The sequence below is a fragment of the Loxodonta africana genome, chromosome 14, assembly GCF_030014295.1.
Source record: "Loxodonta africana isolate mLoxAfr1 chromosome 14, mLoxAfr1.hap2, whole genome shotgun sequence".
Lineage (NCBI taxonomy): Eukaryota > Metazoa > Chordata > Mammalia > Proboscidea > Elephantidae > Loxodonta > Loxodonta africana.
This window is the reverse complement of record NC_087355.1, coordinates 91,995,487-92,010,568: the sequence shown is the minus strand read 5'-3', so window position 1 is coordinate 92,010,568 and position 15,082 is coordinate 91,995,487. Positions and strand designations below refer to the sequence as shown.

Below are 15,082 nucleotides of genomic sequence, written 5' to 3'. Positions count from 1 at the left end.
TGGCACCAGGCAGGCCAGGGCTGAGCTCAAGGAGCAGCCTAGATTGAGAGGTGACCAGGCCTGCCCCTGGGAGCTTTTGATCTTCCCAGTACTGGGGGACAACAGACATCTGGGGCTGCCCCAAGTCCACTGACTGCCACACAACTCACGCAGGTGAGGAGCCTGGTTTACAGTCCCTGAGCCTAGATCCTAACTCTCGTTCACCCCTCAACACAAACCATTTCTGCGGTTTTAATGTGTATACACTGAATTTTCCAGGAATGCAATTGGCGCACACAGTAGTTCCGTTGTACATTTTGGAAATCACCTTCCCCTTCCCAGCAGCACGGGGGTTTGAGCCATCAAATAGGACTCGGCTGTCCCTGTCTGCAGCAGGCCTGTGTCCTGGGCTCCGTGGAAGGGGTGCATATGACGCTCTTGTTCATGTATCCAAACATTCAAACATCAGTGACTTCCACGTCCCCTTATATCAGAGCATTATGTTCCTGTTTCTAAATCCTGTATGTAGGAGGGTGTTTTTTAAATTGAATTTCAATAGGCAGTAAGGGGCGGCATTACAGAATATTGGAAGGGGGCGGTGGACTCCGGGTCCACGGGCTCCAGCTCAGGGACTGGAGCGGAGACCCCACCTCAGGGGGGAGGGGCGGCCTGCGTGAAAGGCCTCTGCCTCACAGGGCCCGCTGCTGTCCACGGCGGGGAGCTGGTCGGAGGGATCGACCGACAGCCCGGGGCCGGGGACGGGCAGGGGGCTGCACCACCGCCGGAGGTCCGTGGGCTGGGCCGATGCCTGGTCTGTCTGGAGCCCCGCACTCCCCGCTCGTGTCTTCGCCGCTTGCTAGGAGGAGCGGAGTCTCCACCTGATACACCTCGGGCTCGGGAGACCCCAGGCCCCGGCAGAGCGCTCAGCTGGGGTGGCCCTTTGAGTCCAGGGAAGCGCCGGTCCGCCCGGGCTCGCCCCATTGGTGCCGCTTCCCCGCCCCTGCGCCAGCCGGACTGCAACTCCCAGAATGCTCCGCCCCAGCTCCCGCCGCCGAGGCCAACGCCAACGCCAAAGCAGAGAAATGTGACTGAGCCTGCGCACGGGGCTGCGGGCGAAGCCGCGGAAGGCGAAAGGGTGGGACCCGGCCTCCGCGAGCCTGGGGGCGGGGCCTCAGGGTTGGGGGCGGGAACTCGGGAGCAGACGGCGGGGCGGGGTCTGGGGCCTGAGGGGTGGGGCTGGGCCTGCGCACGGGGCAGGGGGCGGGGCCGCAGGAGCGCGGGAAGTCCGGATCTCCGCCGCGGCGCCCCGACAGCGCCATGAGCTTGGAGCGCGAGCTTCGCCGTGAGTCCCCCGGGCACCCGGAGCGCCGGGGAGCGGGACTGGGACCCAGCCGGAGCCTGCGGCTCTTGGACGGAGCGGCCCCGCTCATTCTACGCGCGCTTCCTTTCCTCTCTTCCGCAGAGCTGAGCAAGGCCAAAGCCAAGGCCCAGCGGAACGGGCAGCTGCGGGAAGAGGCCGCCTCTTGCCACCAGCTGGGGGAGCTCCTGGCCAGCCATGGTGAGTGCCACCCGCTGGGCCCGGTCCAGGGAGGGTGGAGCACCAGCACCCGCCTTGCACCCGAGGCTGCGGACGGGCTGAGCCTGAGGCCCTCTGTGCCCCACCAACCAGGCCGCTACGCGGAGGCCCTGGAGGAGCATCAGCGGGAGCTGCAGCTCCTGGAGAGCGCCGACGACGCCCTGGGCTGCGCCGTGGCCCACCGCAAGATCGGAGAGCGGCTGGCGGAGATGGAGGACTACTCAGCTGCCCTGAAGGTATGCGGATGGGGAGGACCAGCTCTCACTCACACGAGCCGCACCCCAGCCTGGGGTTGGCCTGCACTTCTTGGGGTCCCTTTCTGAGGAGGGAGGCACAGTCTCCAGCAGAGGGAGAGGAGAAGTGTGCTGTGACAGGGCCTCAGGGAGCCCTGTGAGTGGTCAGGTATCAGGGAGCCCAGGACTGGTCAGGTAGCCTGGTCCTGGGGTGGGGCACAGCAGCTCCTCCTAGAGCCCGGGCAGGAGCAAGTTCCCTGCCCAGGAACCAGTAATGAAAACGTTAATAGAGCTTTGTTTGTGGGTCAGATGCTGGAAGGACCAGGATCCAAGTGTCCACACAAGGACACCCTGGCTGCTGGGAGCAGGGCTGTGGCACCCCAACAAACAAACAAAACGAAGCCCATTGCCATCAAGTCAATTCCAACTCATAGCAACCCTATAGGGTCTCCGAGGAGCGCCTGGCAGATTTGTGCTGCCAGCCTTTTGATTAGCAGCTGTACTTTTGATCACTGCACCATCAGGGCTCCTTGTGGCACCCCAGCTCCTGGCATTTCTGATGCTGACGCCTCTTTCTCCCTTGTGATGCCACCAGCTGTTTGGAGCATCGGGGGCAGCTCTCACCACAGACAGCCTTTGGCACAGAGGAGTTGGAACATGTGGGACCTGACGTTTACCTACTCTATAGAGATCTTATTGGGGAGGGGGCTCCCCTGGGGAAGGTCAAGCTTGCTTGAGTTCTGTCAGCCTACAGCAGCCCTTACCCCTCCTGCCCCAGCATCAGCAGCGCTACCTGGAGCTGGCCTACTCCCTGTCCAACCATGTCGAGCTGCAGAGGGCCTGGGCCACCATCGGCCGCACCTACCTGGACATCTATGACCACAGCCAGTCGCGGGATGCCCTGCTGCAGGCCCAGGCTGCCTTTGAGAAGAGTTTGGCAATTGTGGACGAGAAGCTGGAGGGTAGGTGCCCAGCAGAGGCCTGGCCCTTGCCCACCACTAGCTGCAGGCAAGGAGACTGCTGCCTCACCATCAGCCCAGCTTGCTGGCTGATCGTCTCCGCCTGGGGCCTCCCTGTGCTAGAAGCCCCTCCTGAGGGGGAATGCGATACCCTGCCTCGGAGACCTCATTTAAAAACCGTCTGCTCTCGCCCTTCACCCTTGATGTGTCCGCAGCAGGGCCCTTGATGGCCCGCATTGGGGGTGGAGTGAGGCTGGACAGGGCATAGGGCCAGGCTAGAGACCCCAACTGGGGACAAGGCAGCTGAACGTTTAGGGGTGCGCCTTGCAGGGGCTGTGGCCCGTCGAGAGCTGATTGAGATGAGGACTCGGCTCTACCTGAACCTGGGCCTCACCTTTGACAGCCTGCAGCAGGCGGCCCTGTGCAGCAACTACTTCAAGAAGAGCATCTTCCTCTCTGAGTAAGGCCCTCTTTGGCCGTATTCCCTGACCCGGGGGAAGCAGGCATGGGTGGCAGGTCCCTGGACCACCTTTCAATCTGGGCCTCCCTCTGCCCTGAATGCCAGGAGGAGCAGGCTGGATTTGGCAGGGGCAGGGAGGTGAGTGGAGAAGCCCCTGACTGAGGCTCAGCAGGGCTGGACTCCAGCATAGTGGTGGTGTCAGTACCTATAACTTGCTGAGCGCTCACTGCTCGTTAGCGACCCCCTGAGGTGCCTCAGGTGCCAGACCGTCGCTGTTCTACAAACAGGAGTGTCCCAAGGACCCTGAGCACCTGTTGCCCCCCCCCCGCTCCACAGGCAGAACCACCTCCACGAGGACCTGTTCCGTGCCCGCTACAACCTGGGTACCATCCACTGGCGCAGGGGGCAGCACTCCAAGGCCATGCGCTGCCTGGAGGGTGCCCGGGAGTGTGCCCGTGCACTGAAGAGGGGGTTCATGGAGAGTGAGTGCTGCCTGGCAATTTCACAGGTATGCAGGCAGCCCTGGGGCCCTGGTCGGGCAGGCCTCTGGGCAAGGTGTGAGTCTTGCCTTCTTCCCTTGCCCCCCAGATCCTCCAAGACCTGGGGGATTTTTTAGCTGCCAAACGTGCCCTGAAGAAGGCTTACAGGCTGGGCTCCCAAAAGCCTTTGCAGAGGGAGGTAGTCTGCAGCAACCTGAAGTATGGTGAGACTGAAAGGGGGATTTGGGTGCAGAAACCCCACAGGAAGGGGTGGAGAGCTGGGGAGGGCTCCCTGCCCCTAGCAGAGGGGCCAAGGCATGCCTCCTTGGGGAAGGCAGCACCTTCAGTACCAGGGTCTCTTCTCTGAGCCTGTGGCACGATGCCTTAGCGAGGTGGTCGGAGACTAGCAGGATGTTGGTTTGTGAGCCAGCTGTTAGTATCCTGGGACTGCTGCGCAAAGTATTGTAAAGCCAGGGCTTGAAACCACAGAAATGTACTCTCTCACACTTCTGGAGGCTCAGAAGCAAAGATATGGGTGTTGGTCATTTTGATTCTTTCTGAGCTTCGAGAGAGAATCTGTTCCAGGCCTTTCTGCCACCTTCTGGTGGCTCCAGGCGTTCCCTGGCTCATGGCTGCAGCATCCCATGGCTGTCTCCTATCTCTGTGTTTCTTACCATTTTATGAGGTCACCGCTCACATAGGATCAGGACTCGCCCTAACGGTGGCTCACCTAGTGTGATTTCACATAAACATAGCTGATAACGTATTGAAACTGCTTGTTTGCGAACACAGTCATGGTCATAAATACATACAGAGGTTGGGATTTCAGCATATCTTTTTTGTGAGCACAATTTAATCTATAACGCTAGTTTTTTCATTGACAAGCTCGAGGTAACCTGTGTCCCTCCACATAGTGGGACAGGGACCCAATGCCCATGGGCTGATTAGCTCAGGGCCACTAATGACAGTGGGGTTTCCAAGTAGGTGACAATAACCAGCTTCACCCTAGCCAGGTGTTCTCAGTTGTTAAGTTCATTAGTTCTTCTATGGGATAGGCTTCCTTGCAACCCCCTTTTACCGGAGAGTGAATGGAGGCCTGGAAGGGTTGGTGGCCTTCCTGTGGGCACGCAGCCAACAAGGGACAGCGCCAGGAGCAGGGCTCCACCCTGTGCTGCCCCCTTGCACGAGGCTCTTCCCACAGTGTTGAAGGTGATCCGGCTACAGCAGCAGCTGGAGGAGGCCAAGGACTGTGACCCTGAAAGTGCCATGGGAATCTGTGAACAACTAGGGGACCTGTTCTCCAAGGCAGGCGACTTCCCCAGGGCAGCTAAGGCCTACCAGAAGCAGGTATGCAGCCCAGCTAGGGTGGGCTGCTTCTGGAGGGATAGGGGGTGGCAGCCCCTGGCTGGGAAAGGGTGCCACAGGAGGTAAAGCGGGGATGGCCAGGCCCTGTCTGGGGTGGGGCCAGGAGGGAATAGGGTGGGGGTGGTGACGTGGTCCTCACTGGTGCTGGCTCCCCAGCTGCATTTTGCGGAGCTGCTAGGCCGGCCGGGGCCTGAGCTGGCTGTCATCCATGTGTCCCTGGCTACCACCTGGGGTGATATGAAGGAGCCGGGCCGGGCAGTGCACCACTACGAGGAGGAGCTGAAGCTGCGCAGCGGGAACCCCCTGGAGGTGAGATGCACTGTGTCCCGCCCATGTGGCACCGGTCTCCCCTACTGTCCCAAGGGCTCTGCCTCGGGACCCCTGCACTGGGGGTGGGATGGGGCTGACAGGCATCCCCCTCCCCCACAGGCTTGAGCAAGGCGGTAGGGGGAAGCTGGTCCAATGTGGCAGGTGGTGTGGCTACCAGGCTCATCCTTCCCCCTCTATCTTCAGGAGGCAAAGACCTGGTTCAACATTGCGCTGTCCCGAGAGGAGGCTGGGGATGCTTATGAGCTGCTGGCTCCGTGCTTCCAGAAGGCACTCAGCTGTGCCCAGCAGGCCCAGCAGCTCCGGCTGCAGGTGCAGGAGCCCTCCCACCCACACTGCAGGCCCCTCCAAACCCAGGCCTCCCTCACAGCCCGACTGACCCCCTTGTCCTGCATCGCCCATCTCTCCCCACCACGGGGTAGCTGGCGTCCCCCCTCACCCTTGCCTGAACATTCCCCTAAGCCATCTATACCACCCTTCTGCCCCCTGTCCTTCAGAGGCGCATCCTGCAGCACTTCCAGGTGGTACAGCTAAGGCTGCAGCCCCAGGAGGCCCCTGGCACTGAGGCCAGACTTCAGGAGCTAGATGTGGCCAAGGATGGGGAGGAGGAGGAGGAGGAGGAGGAGGAGGAGGACAGCCAGGCTCTGGAGGCCAGCGAGGTGGAGCTCTCAGAGAGTGGTGAGGGCGCGTGTCACCCTGGTGCTGTGTCAGCCACCCAGTACCCTCCTGAGCAGGGCTGGGTGGAGCTGCCCTGAGGCCTCAGGGTAAACAGCTTGTGCAAGAGGGGTCCCCCGTGTCCCATGGAGGCGGGCAGAGGTGGAAGGACCGTGTTCCCCAGCGTCCAGGCTAATTGTGTGCCTGGAGCCCAGGGCAGGCCCAGAAGCACCTGCAGGTAGAGGCAGTCGGAGGAGGGTGTCAGCCAGGTGAGGGGGCAGCAGGGCCAGAGGCCAGTGACAGTGCCACCAGAGGTGGGACAGACGTGAAAGCAGCCCAGCGCAGGCAGGGCACATCATGGGGGCCGTCGGAAACGTGAGTTAGCACATCCCAGAAAACCCTGAGAGCTAGTGCTGGCGCTTCTCCAGGGACTGCCAAGGTCAGCTATGTGAGGGTAGGTGTGAGCTCAAGGCTGGGATAGATGAGAGGAGTTAGGCCTGGTTGCCAGGTGGAAGGGGTGAGGTGGGGCGGAGGAGTAAGAGGGAGGCAGTCGAGAGTGCTGGTTTTTAGCTGGAGTGACAGGTGGCTGAGGCATTCCCTGAGCTGGGGGACCATGGGAAAGCCGTGACTTCCATCTTGAAATTGAGATGCCATGACCCCCAGGTGAGGGGTCCAGGAGGCCAGGGAAGTTCAGGCTTAAGAGGGAGTTAGGCTAGTTGCTGGGAGTGCAGGTGGTACGCGCCCTGCAGGGGTAGAGGACTGAGGACAGGAGCTTTTAGAGATGCCACTCGAGATGGACAGGGTAAGAGGGGTTCCGGAAAGGCTCAGACAGCAGGACAGCCAAAAGGGAACAGAGGGCATCCTGAGGATTGGGGTTGGCATGACATCCCAGGAGGAGGTGGGGGGTGGGATGTGTTCACTGCACTGGGCATGGGGGTGTGGGAGCTGCTGGGGAGGGGTATGGCAGCACACACAGACACAGGTGAAGGGTGTAGCCAGAGAGCGTGAGTTCCAAGGATGAGTGGTTTCCATGGGGGGTGCCTTGGCCCAAGGACCAGTGCAGTGAGAGGGGTGAGCAGAGGTCTTGGTGGGGAAGACCGTGAGTGGAGCAGGAGCTGGCAGCCAGGATGAGGGAGGGGGCTTGATCAGGAAGGAAAGTCAGAAGCATCCCCTGGGGCAGAGGGTGAGGGCAGCAAGGGCCAGTGAATGGAAGTGGGGCTGTCCCCAGAGGGGGCATAGCAGCAGAGGAGGGCCACTGCCCTTGACTTGGGTCCCCACCCAGCAGAGGAGTCCTCCAGAGCCCCCTGGCCACAGCTCAGCCCTCCCTGGTTGGAGAGCCAGTTGCGGGGCTCAGATGTTCAGGGGGGTGAGTGGGCTTGGCTTTTCCAGAGAACGAGAACCCAGAAGAGGATGAGGAGCTCCGGGGCTGCCTGGGCCAGCAAAAGATGAACAAGGTGAGGGCCCCGTGACCACCCCTGCTCCTGGGCATCCCAGCCCCATCCAGCCCCCCTTAGACACCCCTGAGCCCTGTCCTCACCCACGGCTGTGCCCACAGTGGAACCGGCGGAACGACATGGGTGAGACCCTGCTGCACCGAGCCTGCATTGAGGGCCAGCTGCGCCGCATCCAGGACCTGGTGAAGCAGGTGGGGCCCCAGCCCCCCCAGATCCCTACTTTCTGTCCTGGCCCACCTGGGGACCCCTAACCTGTCCCAGCCCCCTGGGGCCCCCATGTCCATCCTGGCCCTCCCAGGCTCCTTCCAGCTGCTTGCAGCCTGGAGCACTCTCTAGCCAGGCTGCTTGCTGTCCCTGGCCCAGGGCCACCCTGTCAACCCTCGGGACTACTGTGGCTGGACACCTCTGCATGAGGCCTGCAACCACGGGCATTTGGGTGAGTGTGAGCCAGGTGGGGTCTGTGTACAATGGGGTGGGGCCCAAGCGTGAGGAGGGAACTTGGCGCTGAGCTCACATTCTCCACCGGCCCACAGAGATCGTCCGTTTCCTGCTGGACCACGGGGCCACAGTAGACGACCCAGGTGGCTCAGGCTGTGAGGGCATCACCCCGCTGCATGACGCCCTCACCTGCGGCCACTTCGAGGTGGCTGAGCTGCTCATTGAGCGCGGTGCATCTGTTACCCTACGAACAACCAAGGTGAGCAAACAACCAAGGTGAGCGGGGCAGGCAGGTGGGAGTGGGGCCACAGGCAGAGGGCTGCTCTGCCAGCTCACTCAGGGCCCACTGTCACCCCCTTCAGGGCCATAGCCCCCTAGAGACACTGCAGGAGTGGGTGCGGCTATATAGCAGGGATCTCGACCAAGAGACATGGCAGAAGGCTGGCGCCATGGAGAGGCTGCTCCAGACAGCTGCTGCAGGCCAAGGCAAGCAGGGACACATGTTAGCCCCAGGGACAGCACCTGGGGGTGCCCTGATGGTAAACTGTAGTGGACATGGTAGAGACGGTGCCCAGCCCCCTTGTCTTACCTGGATCCTTTCCTCCCCACAGCTCCCCAGGGCTCCCAGGTGCCCCAGGCCTTTCCAAGTAACCCCCTGTTTGACCCTGAGACCTCTCCTCCCTCGAGCCCCTGCCCAGGATCCCCCTCTTGTGACTTGAGGCCCTCAGAGGCCTCAAAGGCCTGTGCCAGGCTCTCTCCCAGGCAGGCAGCACCGACTGTGGCCAGGCCTCGGACGAGCCGGCTCGGGCTGGCCAGCAGCAGCAGCTCGGAGAGTGAGGACAGCGAGGGGCCCTGCCAGCCAGCCCAAAAGAGGCCTCGGCCCTCAGCGTCTATCCGTCAGGCCCCGGCCCAGATGGCCAGGTTTGCTGGAGACAGACAGGCAGCCATGGCCAGTGCCAGTCGGGCAGCCTACCAGTCAGCCGTCCGGGGCGTGGGCAGTGCCCAGAGCCGACATCTGGGACCCAGCCAGCCTTGGGGCCTGGGTGAGGCCCCAGCCCCCCGGGCAGCTCTGGTTCCTGAGGAGAAGTGCCTGACTAGGGATTGGCTGGAAGACGACTCACCCGTGATTCTCGGACGCCAGAGGGGTAGTCGCCGGCCCCACCCTCCAGGCAGTGGGGACAGCACCAGGTGCAACGCCTCAGGTTCAGGTGGCAGTGAGCGTCCCACCAGGCCCCGGACCCGGCAGAGCCATCTGACCCCGATCTACCACAAGAGTTGGAATGTGGAGGTCAAAGCTAGCACAGAGGCCAACTCAGCTGCAGGGAGCCCTGTCACTCCGGAGGCCTCAGGTCCTGGCCAGGAGAGTCTCTTGGCAGGCCAGCCCTCGGTGGGTGTGTGCTAACTGGAGCAGAGTGCTCCCTAGCCCGGGGCCAGTGGGGGTGGCAGGGATAACTGCAGTGCAGTAGGGGGCTGTCTCCTGACTTGCCTGTCTTCCCCGTCTGTCCACAAGGGCCCAGCCCTGCTCCCGCCCATCCGGGTTCGAGTCCGAGTTCAGGATAATCTCTTCCTCATTCCCGTCCCACACAGGTAAGGCTGTAGCCTGCCTCCCCCATCCTGCTGCAGATTCGGTGGCCTGGGACATGTGACGAGGCTTGGCAGGTCTCTGGTGGTCAGAGTGGAGCCACAGGCCTGGGCAAGAGTACAAGAATAGGCCAGCAGAGTCCCTGGTGGTCCCGGCAGGCCCTGTGGCCGTTTAGAACAGCCCAGAAGAGCCAGAGGTGTGCCCAGCTACAGGAAGGGCCTGGGGCGTCCCAAGCAGGGCAGTGAGGAGCCAGGTGACCCAGGGAGGAGCCAGAGGGGGAGCTGTGAACCCCAAGCAGGCCGCCCCCCCGCCCCACAGCACCGAGGCCCACTCTGTGGCCTGGCTGGCTGAGCGGGCTGCCCAGCGCTACTACCAGACCTGTGGGCTGCTGCCACGGCTGACGCTGCAGAAGGAGGGGGCCCTGCTAGCCCCTCAGGATGCCATCCCCGACGTGCTACAGAGCAATGAGGAGGTGAGCACAGGGACTAAGGGGGCTGGGCATCGGGCACCACAGGGTCCTCACTGACCGTGTCATCCAGGTGCTGGCCCAGGTGACTTCGTGGGACCTGCCCCCACTGGCCGACCGTTACCACAGGGCCTGTCAGAGCCTGGGGCAAGGTGAGGACCCAAGAGCCACTGCTGTGGGGCAGAGGCCGTGTCAGGGCCTGGACACCCCTCCCTCCAGACTTATCCAAGCCTTCACTGCTGCAATTAGGTGGCTCCTCCCTCCCTCCCTCCCTCCCGCGGGGTCTGGTGTCTGGTGGGTGCTGAGCTCTGTGCTGGCACTGGGGCTGGCAGGTGGGTGAAGACAGCCCCAAGCTTCCAGGTTCTGCCTGGAGGAAGTCAGGGTAGGGCCCCTGAAAGTCACATAAGGAGAGTTTGACGGAAGCTGGGACCCCCCCAGAGAAAGCTCATCTTGAGGACTGAGCAGTGGCAGGGGGCAGGGACAGTCGGCGGAGGGTAAGCCTGGCAGGGTGTGGAGCTGACATGACAGATGGGTTAGAAGTACCCCAGGTGGGGCTGCCTGGTCACCCACAGGATTCAGGGCAGAAGGGCATCGCCCAGCCTGTCATGATGACACCACACCCCCCACAGCAGAGCACCCGCAGGTGCTGCAGGCTGTGGAGCGCCAGGGCTCTGGCCCCGCCTTTGGTGCCTGCTCCCTGGCCCTGCGCCAGGCCCAGCTCACCCCCCTGCTGCGGGCCCTCAAGCTGCACACAGCGCTGCGGGAGCTACGGCTGGCAGGGAACCGGCTAGGGGACGGATGTGCTGCTGAGCTGTTGGCTGCCCTGGGCACCATGCCTAACCTGGCTCTCCTCGACCTCTCCTCTAACCACCTGGGCTCAGCCGGCCTTCACCAGCTTGCGTCAGGCCTCCCAGGCCAGGCTGCCTCTCAGGTAGAGCCTGGAGCAGGGGCCAGGGGTATGCATGGTCCTGGGTCCCGTGGAGGGGCAGGACGGGCTCTTTGGGGAGAGGAGCTGGCTCCTGTGGCTCTGGGAGCCCAGTGCCGGCCTGTGTCTCCTGCAGAGCTTGGAAGAGCTGGATTTGAGCATGAACCCCCTTGGAGACAGCTGTGGCCTGGCCCTGGCCTCCATTCTCCGAGCGTGCCCCTCACTCAGCACCCTGCACCTCCAGTCCTGTGGCCTCGGCCCCAGCATCTTCCTGAGCCACCAGGCAGCCCTGGGTGACGCCTTCCGAGGTTAGCTGGCAGGCACGTTCACTCCCTGGCCGAAGGGCTGGGTTCCAGCTGCCTCGAGGGAGGGTGTGTTTTGAGGCTTAGAGGCCCTGAAAACACCCAAGCCAGGCTTCTCCAGGAGGGGCCAGGGTTCCAGGAGTGTGCAGGTGGGCGGATGTGTGGGTGGAGGGCCTGTGAGGGGCATTCAGTGCTTGCCAGCCTGGGCTTTGTGTCCCCCAGGGCGAGTCCCAGGCACCCAGCCCCCTGTGCTCACCAGCTCTGAGTGTTGTCTTTGTCTAAAGCAGTCCCACTGTGAGCCTACCTCAGGCTGCAGAGAGCGGTGGTCCCACGGTGCACCTGGAGCCAGGGCACAGGCTCACCTAGTCAAGCTTCTGCCCAGCTAGAACACCGCCCCCACTCTCTGCGAAGCCCTGGTGGTAAAGTGGTTAGGAGCTCAGGCTGCTAACCAAAAGGTCGACAGTTCAAATCTGCCAGCTGCTCCTGGGAAACCCTATGGGGCAGTTCTACCCTGTCCTACAGGGTCACCATGAGTCGGAATTGACTCCACCACACACAGCAACCACTCTCTGCCCCACACAGACATCCTGGCCTGGGGCACTGCCTCAGGCCCCTGGGACCCTCCTGTCTTGGGGTGGGGATGGGTGAAGAGGGGCCCTCAGAGATGGAGAGAAGCTAGGCTCCAGAGTCTTGCCCTCCCAGCCTCTCTGAACCTGTTTTCTGCACACAAGGAGTCAGGATGACAGCTTCGCCACAGAGGAGTCTTGAGGGTCCTGAGTGGGGGGGTTGCCACATGGGGCTGACGGAGGCCCTGCCCTGTGCAGATGCCGAGCGCCTGAAGACCCTGTCCCTGTCCTACAACGCCCTGGGTGCCCAAGCCTTGGCCCAGGCCCTGCAGAGCCTGCCCATCCATGCCCTCCTGCGCCTAGAGCTCAGCTCCGTGGTGGCCAGCAAGAGAGATGCAGGGCTTATGGAACCCATGGTCAGGTACCTGACCAAGGTACGAAGTGGGCCAAGACGGGAAGGGGCCACCATACCCCAGGTTTGGTCACAGGGTCCTGGCTGGTGAGCTGTGGGTAGGCTGGGAGGGCCTCATCTGTACAGATTCTAGGTGGGTGGGACCCATCCACCAGTGATGAGCTCTGGCTGAGGGGTTGGGGGCTTGGAAAGAAAAGCTGCAGGGGCAGCCTGCCTCCAGGGTTGCTTCCCCCCACCCATACTCCAAGCAGGTGGTCCCAGGTCCAGGAACCACACCCAGGGCTCACGGAGACCCTGTGAGTCCAGGCACAGTGTGCTGAGCTCCATTCACACCTGGAAGGAGAACCAGGCCCCTAAAAATTTCTTCTGAACTCTAAACTCAGGGGCACCACCTTGGGGCTAGAGGATCAGGCTTCCTCTCTGTACTCCTTCCTGAGAAGGGGGACATTGCAACGGCCTTGGGGGGCATTCTTCCTTGGCCCAGACCCAAGTGACCTGGCCACCCCAACTGCTGCTGTGTCTAGGAGGGCTGTGTGCTGTCATACCTGACCCTGTCTGGAAACCACCTGGACGACAAGGCTGTGAGAGACCTGAGCAGGTGACACTGTCCTGCTGCCCACTGTCCTGCTGCCCACTGTCCTGCTGCCCACTGTCCTGCTGCCCACTGTCCTGCTGCCCACTGTCCTGCTGCCCACTGTCCTGCTGCCCACTGTCCTGCTGCCCACTGTCCTGCTGCCCACTGTCCTGCTGCCCACTGTCCTGAGGGAAGGGTCTGAGTTCATGGCCTAGGATCCTGGTGGAGTTGGTCAGAAGAAGCAGGCTGCAGAGGTGGTGTGAGCCCCCTTGGGGTGATCCAGCCACCCCTTCTCCCCCTGGCTCTGCCCTGCCCCCAGGTTCTGGCCATGTGGCATCTCCCCCCGCCCTCCACCTGCCCTACCAGCTCCTGCTTCTCTCTCTAGCACTCTCTGGCCCTTCCGCTCTGGTTATGTCCCCTTTTCACCCTGTTTGCATCAAGCACTCGAGCCCCAGCTGGCTCTAGGGGGGTATCAGCAGGTGCCCAAGCAGAGCCAGGCATACCCAGACCTGACCACTTCGGTCCTGACGCCCAGCAGTGCTGGCCAGGGCAGACCTGCCTGCCTGTTGGGGCTCCCTGTGCAGCTGCCTTCCCTGGCAATGGGGTGGGGGCTCCGTCCCAGGAAGCTGACCCCTGTGCTTCTCCCCTGGCCCCCTCAGATGTCTCCCTCTCTGTCCCTCGCTTGTCTCACTGGACCTGTCTGCCAACCCCGAGGTCAGTTGTGCTGGCCTGAAGGAGCTCCTGTCTGCCCTCCAGGAGCGGCCCCGCAGCCTTAGCTTCCTCAGCCTGTCAGGTCAGGGCCTGGGCCCCCCTCCTCTGCCACCATGGCACCCTGCTCATGCCCAGGGGACTGGGTGTTGGGGATGGTAATGTGGTGGTGATGTGAGGGACAGCCCCCAGGATGGGGGCATGAGCCCAGCTCTTAAGACCGCAGGGCAGCTCTAGGGAGCAGGCCCAGCCTCTGGGCCACCACCTGATCCTTGGCAAACAGTGTGCCAAATGGAACCCCTTCCATGGTGAGAAGAGGGAGTCCCAGTTCAGGGTGGCTAGGGGTGCCACCAAGGGCCCTCCCATCTCCTGGCAGGGGCTGTCCTGGCCCTTCTGTAGTCAGTTGTAACTTATTCTCATCTCAGCCATGGCAGGGCAGTCCTCCCCACTGACCTGTTTGGACAACTACCCACTCTTCTGGCCTGCAGCACAGCTGGGGCTTCCACTTTCCAGGCCAAGGGGCCAGGGGTGGGAGTGCACATCGGAACCCTGGGTTCCTCCTGTGCTCTCCCCCTCCCCCAAGGCCAGACTGACTCCTCCAGTGAGGCACCTCTGAAGGCAGGCTGGTGGGAAATCTGCACTCCGCTGAGGGCCATTCCCCATGCACCCAGGCACCTGGTGTCTGCATACTCTCACCCAGCTCCCAGGGTCCTGAGCCTGCTGGGGCTCCCTGGCCTCTGAAAATCAAACCTTGCTCTCCAGAGCCAACTTGGACCCACAGTTTACAGGATCAGGGGCAGACATGTCCATAATACAGATAGAAAGACTGAGGCACAGTCACACCTTAATAGCACGGCACGTTCCCAGGCAGAGACTGAACCCAGCGTTTATTTAAGCCAACCTCCCTCCTGCCCCATTACTGGCTATCCAGTGGAGCCCATGTTTCTCGGGCCCTCCATTGAGCCCTTGGGGTCCCAGGGGAAGTGTGTTTGTTCCCAAGCGCCACACTGGTAAAGAGGGAAGAACGTGGGCTTGGGAGCCTCCATGGGACCTGTGGCAAGACATTTAAACACCCCTGGCACCTGCGGTCCCCCACGCAGGACCTGCCAGAAGCAGCTCCCTCAGGTCTGCTCCTGCCACCCCGCAGGCTGCGCCGTCCAGGGTCCCCTGGGCCTGGGCCTCTGGGACAAGATCACCGCGCATCTGCAGGAGCTGCAGCTGTGCAGCCTCCATCTCGCCCCCGAGGACCGGGACGCCCTACGCCACAGAGTGCTGCCCACCCAGCCGGGCCTCGCCATGTGCACGCTGGACCGTGGCGCCAAACTCTTTTTCAGGCGCCTCTGACAAGCCGGCGCCCCCCTCACCCACCGGCGCACCAGATGCACATTGCGAAAGCCTTAATAAACGACGTGCTGCCTCCACCGTTGCTGTCTGAAATAGGGAGTGTGGGACCGGCGGCTCATCGCGGTGGGGAAGCCAGGGCCCTTTCCCCCGTAGACCCTGCCCACGGAGACCCTGAACACCGCACTTTGGATGCGGAGCCTTGGGGCTGGCCCTCGTGCTCCAACCGGTTCAAGCGTCAGGAGAGCGCGCGGCTGCACGTGCTACATGCAGCCTGGTTCC

General features: G+C 62.5%; 1 protein-coding gene across 3 annotated transcripts; it reads left to right on the top strand.

Annotated features, from left to right (window-relative positions):
• Nucleotides 1–1,248: 1,248 nt before the first annotated feature.
• On the top strand, nucleotides 1,249–14,974 carry TONSL (tonsoku like, DNA repair protein). 3 transcript variants are annotated; one of them, XM_064268265.1, is made up of 26 exons: nucleotides 1,249–1,321; nucleotides 1,442–1,537; nucleotides 1,649–1,791; nucleotides 2,567–2,750; nucleotides 3,078–3,207; nucleotides 3,544–3,715; nucleotides 3,796–3,910; nucleotides 4,888–5,033; nucleotides 5,208–5,360; nucleotides 5,565–5,690; nucleotides 5,876–6,056; nucleotides 7,422–7,486; nucleotides 7,588–7,677; nucleotides 7,850–7,922; nucleotides 8,020–8,183; nucleotides 8,287–8,410; nucleotides 8,536–9,311; nucleotides 9,435–9,511; nucleotides 9,825–9,978; nucleotides 10,046–10,124; nucleotides 10,602–10,903; nucleotides 11,034–11,205; nucleotides 12,024–12,199; nucleotides 12,702–12,775; nucleotides 13,411–13,544; nucleotides 14,607–14,900. In XM_064268265.1, exons 1-26 carry the CDS (start codon nucleotides 1,297–1,299, stop codon nucleotides 14,801–14,803), a joined length of 4,128 nt encoding a protein of 1,375 aa, XP_064124335.1. In that variant the 5' UTR covers nucleotides 1,249–1,296; the 3' UTR covers nucleotides 14,804–14,900. The 3 variants fall into 3 exon arrangements, with proteins under 3 accessions (XP_064124335.1, XP_064124337.1, XP_064124336.1); XM_064268267.1 differs by having other exon boundaries at nucleotides 12,662–12,775; nucleotides 14,607–14,718; XM_064268266.1 differs by lacking the exon at nucleotides 13,411–13,544 and having other exon boundaries at nucleotides 12,662–12,775; nucleotides 14,607–14,974.
• Nucleotides 14,975–15,082: the final 108 nt, after the last annotated feature.